The sequence below is a fragment of the Oncorhynchus clarkii genome, chromosome 18 (genome assembly GCF_045791955.1).
Source record: "Oncorhynchus clarkii lewisi isolate Uvic-CL-2024 chromosome 18, UVic_Ocla_1.0, whole genome shotgun sequence".
Lineage (NCBI taxonomy): Eukaryota > Metazoa > Chordata > Actinopteri > Salmoniformes > Salmonidae > Oncorhynchus > Oncorhynchus clarkii.
The window spans coordinates 55,869,438-55,881,164 of NC_092164.1; the positions used below are offsets into that span (position 1 = coordinate 55,869,438).

General features: G+C 43.9%; 1 protein-coding gene across 2 annotated transcripts in view; it reads right to left on the minus strand.

The window, feature by feature from the left end:
• Positions 1 to 150: 150 nt before the first annotated feature.
• The window catches only part of LOC139373727 (juxtaposed with another zinc finger protein 1-like), a 34,103-nt gene continuing 22,526 nt past the window's right edge, over positions 151 to 11,727 (minus strand). Inside the window, exons 2-6 of one of the 2 annotated variants that reach the window (XR_011627599.1) lie at positions 9,296 to 9,368; positions 5,051 to 5,247; positions 3,544 to 3,713; positions 2,693 to 3,128; positions 151 to 2,653 (exon numbers count right to left, since the gene is read on the minus strand). Coding sequence is in view for 1 of the 2 variants with exons in the window: in XM_071114631.1 (XP_070970732.1) it covers positions 2,952 to 3,128; positions 3,544 to 3,713; positions 5,051 to 5,247; positions 9,296 to 9,368 (617 nt within the window). In the remaining variant the exon portion in view is untranslated. Of the gene's footprint in view, positions 3,129 to 3,543; positions 3,714 to 5,050; positions 5,248 to 9,295; positions 9,369 to 11,727 lie in introns of both variants that reach the window. The other variant, XM_071114631.1, reaches the window with a different exon arrangement.

Sequence of the window (11,727 nt, forward strand, 5' to 3'; positions counted from 1 at the left end):
ACCACAGTGCTGTACTTTTGGTTTCAAAGTTGCAGCTTTGTATGTGTGCATTAAAAATATCTTTATGAATAAAGTACACCTGTCAAATGGATACAATTGTCATTTTGTCTTTGGGGGTCACAACACACACCAATCAACCACAGACAGTTCTGGGCTCCAGAGTTTTTTTTATGTAATGGCGTTTTACATTTATGAAGCAGCTTCTTGTATATAAAGACAGTTTGACATAGTACACAGGTCTCCCTACTCATAACCTCTGCACAAATAGGAAACATATGAAAATATAATTTAAAAGCACTTAAGACACATTACAATACATTCACTGTACACAGTATATCGAAATAGTCCCCCTCATACACACACGACTAATGTAATCCTCCCATCCCCACTAATACTGTTAGTCGCCCTGTTAAAGTGTAACCATGGCGACCTGCGTCTCCGATCCCTTGCCAGAAAGCTGCTACGGAGCCAAGGCTTCCAAGTACGGAAAACCCGGCACAGAGTCCGGAACGAGTTCTGTACGCCACACAAAAACACTACCCCAACGATGCTACCTTCCTCTTTCACTGACATTTTCTTTCTGTCTTGTATCCTGGGCCTGTGTTCAACGCATCTCAGATTAGGAGTACTGTTCTAGGATCAGGTCCCCCCCCCCCTACGATTTTAAAAGGAAGATCAGCATTCCTACTCTGAAATGCTTTGTGAATACGGGCCCTGACCTTAACGGCACTTTGCCACACCCATGTAAAGTGTGGTGGGGGACCGTCACACAACTGAATGACAGGTTAGAAATGTTTTGACAAAATGGCACCACTGACATTCCACCACTCCGCTGTACTCTGAAAGCATGATATCCCAACTGGATCACGTCCACCACTCTCCTGCTCTACAGGAGCAATGGGCAAGGCCTTGGTATGGCACTACTTTTGACCAGGGCCCATAGGAATAGGGTGCAATTTGAGACTCGCCCAGTGACCTGGCACTCACATTTGAGCCTCAGCCATAAATTGTAACACTATAGAGGACTAACAGAAAGAAGAATAACACTAGAAGCTCACATACTGCAGAAAGACTCTCCTAAGAAGCAACTCACACTGACTACTGGAATGCTGTGGTCTACAACGCAAGGCAATCAAAGGTTGTAGGTGTAATCTCTCGACACACACACATACTTTAAGACAAAAGCATGCACACACAGTCACACTTGAGGCGCAATGAGACAGTATTCCCTTGACACTTTTGCGCGTCTCTAAGATGAAACCTTATGACAGTCTCTCTCCCCCTCAGGCACATGGTAATGTCAATGTTTGGCAGTAGAGAGCTGTTGGCAATGATCATGGAAAAGTAACCAGAAACAATACTTGACAAATGGAATAGAGTATGATGCCTCAACTGGTCTGCTCACACTAGTCTGGAATAACCTTCTAGAATACAGGATGGACAATACATTCCGGAATCATTGGGGATCAGTCCTATAACTGTTCTAGAACTGTGGGAATGAAGGGATTCAATACTTTCTCTGTTTCTCTATTTGGGCCAAATGATAACATGAAATCTGCATGTAACTTCAGCGCAAATCGTGCATTAAATAGCAATAGGAGAAACCATTTTTGTTTTGTACACAGATCTGAAGTTAGAATTCAAGCCCTAGTCAGTTTGTTTTTTGCTGCTGGGAATATCTAGACCTGAGGTCACCTAGCTGTTTCAACTTTGAACTATGACACCACAGAACAGATTGTCTCAGGGGGTTGAGGAATGAAACACACTTATCGATAAAATATCTGGAAAATATATTGAAAAATAAAGTATAAAATAAAGCAACTATTTTGTATATGGTTATGAATACTTATATATATTTGTATATACACACACATCTATTGTTTATATATCTATATATAGACTGTAAAACAACTCCATCCACCCACTCCTCTTGCCCTCATCCTTCTCTCACATTACTCTTTTTTTTTTACAGTTAGCACCGTATGTCAATACAAAAAGTAAGGACAATTGTTGTGATAGCATAAGAATGTGCAAATGTACAACAACAAAACTAAGCCTATAGAGATAGCATGTCAAAACCATACAACATAATACAAGACAAAGTCTAAACAACTTAAAGCATGCACTAGATCCTTTAGTGTGTGGCAAGAAGGGATAGGGGTCTGGGTTGTCACCCCTAAGATTGGGCCAGACGGGATAGGGGTTGTCATCCCTAAGATTAGGCCAGAGGGGATAAGGGTTGTCACCCCTAAGATAGGGGTCTGGGTTGTCACCCCTAAGATAGGGGTTTGGGTTGTCACCCCTAAGATAGGGGTCTGGGTTGTCACCCCTAAGATAGGGGTCTGGGTTGTCACCCCTAAGATAGGGGTTTGGGTTGTCACCCCTAAGATTGGGCCAGATGGGATAGGGGTTGTCACCCCTAAGATTAGGCCAGAGGGGATAAGGGTTGTCACCCCTAAGATTAGGCCAGCGGGGATAGGGGTTGTCAGCCCTAAGATTGGGCCAGAAGGGATAGGGGTTTGGGTTGTCACCCCTAAGATTGGGCCAGAAGGGATAGGGGTTGTCACCCCTAAGATTGGGCCAGAAGGGATAGGGGTTTGGGTTGTCACCCCTAAGATTGGGCCAGAAGGGATAGGGGTTTGGGTTGTCACCCCTATGTTGGGCCAGAAGGGATAGGGGTTTGGGTTGTCACCCCTATGTTGGGCCAGAAGGGATAGGGGTTTGGGTTGTCACCCCTATGTTGGGCCAGAAGGGATAGGGGTTTGGGTTGTCACCCCTATGTTGGGTCAGAAGGGATAGGGATATGTTTTGGGTGGTTGGGAGTGGTGAGGTGGATATTGACAATTGAAAAGTTTTGGGGTGGTTGGGTGGGTAGTGCTGGTGAGGAATAGGGTAATGTTTGGGGGGTATACATGGTGGGGTGTGACCAGGGGTTGTCACGATGATCGTCTCTAGCCCTGCATCTTGCGGATGATGTCGGCGGAGACAGGCGGGTGGAAGTTGATGGTGTGGTGTCTCAGGCCCTGGGACGTCTTGTAGCTCTTCCCACAGCGGCACTTGAAGGGCTTCCGCACACGGATCTGTGTCCGGTGGCCGTTCTTGGCATGGTATTTAATACCGTTCACATTCTGAATGACGGGGAGAGACATTATCAGGAGGGCAACAGGGGGACCCTGGGCTGGGCTAGCGGTTTAAGACTCTGCCTCCAGAATACATGTGCAAGTGTGGGTTTAAATTCAAATGACTGCTGTTCTAACACACCCCCTCCTCCCATCCTTACTATCCCATCTAATAAATTAAAAAAGGAATACAAATAATAATTTCCCTTTACATTTTCCCAGTGAGGATCCTGAAAAGCAACATCCAGCAACAACATTGCAAACATTGACATTGCTAGAGGAAGATCCTGTATTGAAGTGAAAACCTCCAGTACTCAGATCATAGGCTATACTGAACTGATATATAGATGACTAGAGTATAGCAGAATAATAGAGCTAGGTACCACATACAGTGAAGTGAGCTGGGGCTGAGTGTGTACTGCACCTTGTATCTCTTCTTGCAGCCAGGCACAGGGCAGGCGAAGGGTTTCTCCTCCCCTCCATTCATACACATGGAGCTGAGGATAGACTCCGAGCTGATGGCACTCTCCGTGGTCCAGGACTCATCACTGTCTGACTCCTCATAGTCCACCTCCTCATCGTCATACTCACTGCCTGGAGGGGGAACACACACAGAGAGTAAGGAGACGCAGAGAACATAACTATAGGGGAAACACAGACAGTTACATCTGTCTATTGTCTCAAGGAGAGGGGCAGAGAGGGAGAGGGGAATTTGATGGAACTAGCACAGGGGAGGGTTTGGTGTATGTGTGTGTGAGTCAGGGGAACCCAGGGGGAGGGGGTTGGCTCCCTGAAAGAGATCATTAAGTGGGAGGTATCCTCGTTGCTTTGCCTGGAAAAAGTGCACAACTTTTTCCACTCTCACACTGACTATTACAACCCCATCCCACACTGTACCCCCACCATTACACAGGAAACACTTCACCTCAGCAGGAGGAAGTGGATGGCACCCTGGCACATGTTAAAAGGATTTCAACAAGGGTGTGTGTGGGTGCGTGATTGTGTAAGCGCAGACCTAATGCTGCGATTGGAAACATTTGGGCAGGAATTGCACATCTGCTTTTGGGCTCTGACACACACACACACACACACACAGTGCGATTCCCAATAGGAAGTGCGACTCCCAATAGGGATGTTCCATTGACCCTCAGTCTAGAACACTCCCAATAGGAATGTTCCATTGAGCCTCAGTCTAGAACACTCCCAATAGGAATGTTCCATTGAGCCTCAGTCTAGAACACTCCCAATAGGAATGTTCCATTGAGCCTCAGTCTAGAACACTCCCAATAGGAATGTTCCATTGAGCCTCAGTCTAGAACACTCCTAATAGGAATGTTCCATTGAGCCTCAGTCTAGAACACTCCTAATAGGAATGTTCCATTGAGCCTCAGTCTAGAACACTCCCAATAGGAATGTTCCATTGAGCCTCAGTCTAGAACACTCCCAATAGGAATGTTCCATTGAGCCTCAGTCTAGAACACTAGAGGCGAAGCCATTTAGAAGACACTTTTATCCAAAGAGACTTACAGTAGTGGGTGCATACATTTCCTGATGGGTGAACGCAGCGATAAACAAACTCACAATCCTGGAGTTGCGATCACCATGTTTTACCCAGTGCGTCACACAGGACCACAAGGGGCCATACATCTTCAGTAGGGCCAAGACGATACCAGTGTTACAATATTTTTTCCATGGCAAAAATGAAAACCCGAAGCAGACCCAATTCTTTGGTCCTTTAAAAACTGTCTGTATGTAAAATATTGTGTGCCATACTTGGAAAATAAATACATGTGACTCTGAATGACAACAAAATGATGTTTGTTTCCAACATTAGGGCGGTTAAAAAAAATATTATTTTTAAAAGGTTACATCCAATTATCACAATACTGGTATCATCCAGGCGCTAATCATAAGTGTCCACTTTCTCTTACCTGTGGGTGTGCTGCTACGGAAGGAGGAGGAGGGTGTGATGGGTGGAGTCACGGGAGGAGTCAGGTTGCCGTTGCTGTGGCGTGGAGGCGTGGCCACGCTGTTTCGAGACACACCCCCTGTGATTGACAGGGAAAGTTTGGGCGTGGCCCGCTTCTTCAAGGTCTCCTGCTCCCGACGCGCCGCATCTGTCATGAACCTGGACACACATTACATGTTACACACACCTACAAATAAACATGACTTAATGATAATAAAGTAGTTTCTCCCTCCCTCCCTCCCTCGCCCTAGTAGGAAGTCTACTACAGTGAAAAAAGTATTTGATCCCCTGCTGATTGTGTACGTTTGCCAACTGACAAAGAAATTATCCGTCTATAATTTTAATGGTAGGTTTATTTGAACAGTGATAGACAGAATAGCAACAACAAAAAATCCAGAAAAATGCATGTCAAAAATGTTATAAATTGATTTGCATTTTAATGAGGGAAATAAGTTGGTGGCAAAACCCTTGTTAGCAAGGCGTTTCTTGTAGTTGGCCACCAGGTTTGCACACATCTCAGGAGGGATTTTGTCCCACTCCTCTTTGCAGATCTTCTCAAAGTCATTAAGGTTTCGAGGCTGACGTTTGGCAACTCGAACCTTCAGCTCCCTCCACAGATTTTCTATGGGATTAAGGTCTGGAGACTGGCTTGGCCACTCCAGGACCTTAATGTGCTTCTCCTTGAGCCACTCCTTTGTTGCCTTGGCCGTGTGTTTTGGGTCATTGTCATTCTGGAATACCCATCCACGACCCATTTTCAATGCCCTGGCTGAGGGAAGGTGGTTCTTACCCAAGATTTGACGGTACATGGCCCTGTCCATCGTCCCTTTGATGCGGTGCAGTTGTCCTGTCCCCTTAGCAGAAAAACACCACCAAAGCATAATGTTTCCACCTCCATGTTTGACGGTGGGGATGGTGTTCTTGGGGTCATAGGCAGCATTCCTCCTCCTCCAATCACGACGAGTTGAGTTGATGCAAAAGAGCTCCATTTTGGTCTCATCTGACCACAACACTTTCACCCAGTTATCCTCTGAATCATACAGATGTTCATTGGCAAACTTCAGACGGGCATGTATATGTGCTTTCTTGAGAAGGGGGACCTTGCAGGCGCTGCAGGATTTCAGTCCTTCACGGCGTAGTGTGTTACAAATTGTTTTCTTGGTGACTCTGGTCCCAGCTGCCTTGAGATCATTGACAAGATCCTCCCGTGTAGTTCTGGGCTGATTCCTCACCGTTCTCATGATCATTGCAACTCCACGAGTTGAGATCTTGCATGGAGCCCCAGGGCGAAGGAGATTGACAGTTATTTTGTGTTTCTTCCATTTGCGAATAATCGCACCAACTGTTGTCACCTTCTCACCAAGCTGCTTGGTGATGGTCTTGTAGCCCATTCCAGCCTTGTGTAGGTCTACAATCTTGTCCCTGACATCCTTGGAGAGCTCTTTGGTTTTGGCCATGGTGGAGAGTTTGGAATCTGATTGATTGCTTAAGTGGACAGGTGTCTTTTATACAGGTAACAAACTGTGATTATGAGCACTCTCTTTAAGAGTGTGCTCCTAATCTCAGCTCGTTACCTGTATAAAAGTCAAATGACTTATTTCCCTCATTAAAATGCAAATCAATTTATAACATTTTTGGCATGCGTTTTTCTGGATTTTTTTGTTGTTATTCTGTCTCTCACTGTTCAAATAAATCTACCATTAAAATTATAGACTGATCATTTCTTTGTCAGTAGGCAAACAAACAAAATCCGCAGGGGATGAAATACTTTTCCCCCCTCACTGTATGTGCAGCTCACCCTGCACGAACATAAATAACGTGAGCATGTCTACCTCTGCTAAGCTTCCCAGTAAAGCAATTAAAGAAATCAAGCACCCCAGAAAAGTGCTAAAAATTGCCCAAGTTAACATATGTACAGTTATTCCTCCTTTAAAAGTTGCGGCATCCATTGTGGGCTGCTGCAGCATTCTGTGGCACGTTATCTATTTGTCAGCCATTTTTTCCTGTTAATGCAAGTTATTGCTAGTTTGACCACCAGAGGGCATATTTGAGAAGCATTTGATAGTCTTCCATATTGCAGTTCAATTAAGAATTTGTTCTTAACTGATTCCACATGTGTTATTTCATAGTTGTGATGTCTTCACTAGTCAGAAGTTTACATACACTTACGTTGAAGTCATTAAAACTCGTTTTTTAACCAGTCCACAAATATCTTGTTAACAAGCTATAGTTTTGGCAAGTCAGTTAGGACATCTACTTTGTGCATGACAAGTCATTTTTCCAACAATTGTTTACAGACAGATTATTTCACTTATAATTCACTGTATCACAATTCCAGTGGGTCAGAAGTTTACATACACGAAGTTGACTGTGCCTTTAAACAGCTTGGAAAATTCCAGAAAATTATGTCATGGCTTTAGAAGCTTCTGATAGGCTAATTGACATAATTTGAGTCAATTGGAGGTGTACCTGTGGATGTATTTCAAGGCCTACCTTCAGTGCCTCTTTGCTTGACATCATGGGAAAATCAATAGAAATCAGCCAAGACCTCAGAAAAAAATTGTAGACCTCTACAAGTCTGGATCATCCTCGGGAGCAACTTCCAAATGCCTGAAGGTACCACGTTCATCTGTACAAGCAATAGTACGCAACTATAAACATCATGGGACCACACAGCCGTCATACCGCTCAGGAAGGAGACATCTCTGTCTCCTAGAGATGAACGTACTTTGGTGCGAAAAGTGCAAATCAATCACAGAACAGCAGCAAAGGACCTTGTGAAGATGCTGGAGGAAACGGGTACAAAAGTATCTATAGCCACAGTAAAACGAGTCCTATATCGACATAACCTGGAAGGCGAAGAAGCCACTGCTCCAAAACCACCATAAAAAACCCAGACTACGGTTTGCAACTGCACATGGGGACAAAGATCGTACTTTTTGGAGAAATGTCCTCTGGTCTGATGAAACAAAAATATAACTGTTTGGCCATAATGACCATCATTATGTTTGGAGGAAAAAGGGGGATGCTCGCAAGCCAAAGATCACCATCCCAACCGTGAAGCACGGGGGTGGCAGCATCATGTTGTGGTGGTGCTTTGCTGCCGGAGGGACTGGTGCACTTCAGAAAATAGATGACATCATGAGGTAGGAAAATTATGTGGATATATTGAAGCAACATCTCAAGACATCAGTCAGGAAGTTAAAGCTTGGTAACAAATGGGTCTTCCAAATGGACAATGACCCCAAGCATACTTCCAAAGTTGTGGCAAAATGGCTTAAGGACAACAAAGTCAAGGTATTGGAGTGGCCATCACAAAGCCCTGACCTCAAACATATAGACAATTTGTGGGCAGAACTGAAAAAGTGTGTGCGAGCAAGGAGGCCTACAAACCTGACTCAGTTACATCAGCTCTGTCAGGAAGAATGGGCCAAAATTCTCCCAACTTATTGTGGGAAGCTTGTGGAAGGCTACCCGAAACGTTTGACCCAAGTTGAACAATTTAAGGAAACGCTACCAAATACTAATTGAGTGTATGTAAACTTCTGACCCACTGGGAATGTGCTGAAAGAAATAAAAGCTGAAATAAATAATTCTCTCTACTATTATTCTGACATTTCACATTCTTAGTATCACCACTTTATTTTAACTGACCTAAGACAGGGAATTTTTACTAGGATTAAATGTCAGGAATTGTGAAAAACTGAGTTTAAATGTATTTGGCCAAGGTGTATGTAAACTTCAGATGTCAACTGTAATATTTGAAATTGGATATAACTGTCTTAATGTGGCTGGACCCCATGAAAAGTAGTTGCTGCCTTGGCAGAAGAAGTTGTATCCGATGTTCTGCTTTGACAGAAGCATGTTTCTCCAAACCATATTGGTGTTTAAAAGCCTGAAGAAAACCAAGGATGTGGTAAAAGTGAAGGTAGGAACTGTCCTGTATGCTAATCTTTGTGTCAATGCTCTATCAGTAGAGCTGCCCTCTATAGAGTGAATGTGTGTGCGTGGCATTTACTTGTGTATCAGTGGAGGCTGCTGAGTGGAGGGCGGCTCATAATAAATGGCTGGAACGGTGCGAATGTAATGGCATCAAACACATGGAAACTATGTGTTTGGTACCGTTCCACTAATTCAGCTCCAGCCATTACCACGAGCCTGTCCTCCCCAATAAGGTGCCACCAACCTCCTGTGGTATGTATGTTACCTGTTGATGTAGCTCAGGGCCAGGTAAGTGGGCTGTTGTTGCTCCTGTTTCTCCAGAACACGAGGATCTGTGTCTGAGAGAGAAAGAGAGAGAGAGAAAGAGGGGCGAGAGAGAGAGAGAGGGACAAGAGAGAGAGGGGCAAGAGAGAGAGGGGCGAGAGAGAGAGGGGCAAGAGAGAGAGGGGCAAGAGAGAGAGAGAGAGAGGGGCAGAGAGAGAGAGGGGCAGAGAGAGGGGCAGAGAGAGAGAGAGAGGGGTAGTTAGTGTAAAATAGATTAATTCAACTTAAATGAGGACATACAGTGCCTTGCGAAAGTATTCGGCCCCCTTGAACTTTGCGACCTTTTGCCACATTTCAGGCTTCAAACATAAAGATATAAAACTGTATTTTTTTGTGAAGAATCAACAACAAGTGGGACACAATCATGAAGTGGAACGACATTTATTGGATATTTCAAACTTTTTTAACAAATCAAAAACGGAAAAATTGGGCATGCAAAATTATTCAGCCCCCTTAAGTTAATACTTTGTAGCGCCACCTTTTGCTGCGATTACAGCTGTAAGTCGCTTGGGGTATGTCTCTATCAGTTTTGCACATCGAGAGACTGAAAATTTTTCCCATTCCTCCTTGCAAAACAGCTCGAGCTCAGTGAGGTTGGATGGAGAGCATTTTTGAACAGCAGTTTTCAGTTCTTTCCACAGATTCTCGATTGGATTCAGGTCTGGACTTTGACTTGGCCATTCTAACACCTGGATATGTTTATTTTTGAACCATTCCATTGTAGATTTTGCTTTATGTTTTGGATCATTGTCTTGTTGGAATACAAATCTCCGTCCCAGTCTCAGGTCTTTTGCAGACTCCATCAGGTTTTCTTCCAGAATGGTCCTGTATTTGGCTCCATCCATCTTCCCATCAATTTTAACCATCTTCCCTGTCCCTGCTGAAGAAAAGCAGGCCCAAACCAAGATGCTGCAACCACCATGTTTGACAGTGGGGATGGTGTGTTCAGCTGTGTTGCTTTTACGCCAAACACAACGTTTTGCATTGTTGCCAAAAAGTTCAATTTTGGTTTCATCTGACCAGAGCACCTTCTTCCACATGTTTGATGTGTCTCCCAGGTGGCTTGTGGCAAACTTTAAACAACACTTTTTATTGGTATCTTTAAGAAATGGCTTTCTTCTTGCCACTCTTCCATAAAGGCCAGATTTGTGCAATATACGACTGATTGTTGTCCTATGGACAGAGTCTCCCACCTCAGCTGTAGATCTCTGCAGTTCATCCAGAGTGATCATGGGCCTCTTGGCTGCATCTCTGATCAGTCTTCTCCTTGTATGAGCTGAAAGTTTAGAGGGACGGCCAGGTCTTGGTAGATTTGCAGTGGTCTGATACTCCTTCCATTTCAATATTATCGCTTGCACAGTGCTCCTTGGGATGTTAAAGCTTGGGAAATCTTTTTGTATCCAAATCCGGCTTTAAACTTCTTCACAACAGTATCTCGGACCTGCCTGGTGTGTTCCTTGTTCTTCATGATGCTCTCTGCGCTTTTAACGGACCTCTGAGACTATCACAGTGCAGGTGCATTTATACGGAGACTTGATTACACACAGGTGGATTGTATTTATCATCATTAGTCATTTAGGTCAACATTGGATCATTCAGAGATCCTCACTGAACTTCTGGAGAGAGTTTGCTGCACTGAAAGTAAAGGGGCTGAATAATTTCGCACGCCCAATTTTTCAGTTTTTAATTTGTTAAAAAAGTTTGAAATATCCAATAAATGTCGTTCCACTTCATGATTGTGTCCCACTTGTTGTTGATTCTTAACAAAAAAATACAGTTTTATATCTTTATGTTTGAAGCCTGAAATGTGACAAAAGGTCGCAAAGTTCAAGGGGGCCGAATACTTTCGCAAGGCACTGTATATACTGAAAGATTTCAAGACTCAGAATGTATCAGCATGGTACATGAGAAGCCCAAGGGGAGACAACCTGGTAGCAAACATCCAGTCCAGTACACCAGCTTTACTGAAAGTGCTTGTATATGAAGAGTAAGGGGTAAGTATGATTTATGGAGGAAATCAGTATGCAGTAAGGTGAATTGGGTGTATGTCTGTCTCCCTCTCTCTGTGTGTGTTTGTGTGTGTGGAGGGCGGTTGGATATATACGGATAATAAATAGGCTGCATTAGTAAAGAGATTCCCTGTCCTGTCAATTGTAGCAGGGGGTTGACTATGTAGCACCATGGTACAGAGAAGGTTATGTAACCAAGAACACTGTACATATGTAACCAAGAACACTGTACATAGCACCATGGTACAGAGAGGGTTATGTAACCAAGAACACTGTACATAGTACCATGGTACAGAGAGGGTTATGTAAAAAAGAACACTGTACATAGTACCATGGTACAGAGAGGGTTATGTAACCAAGAACA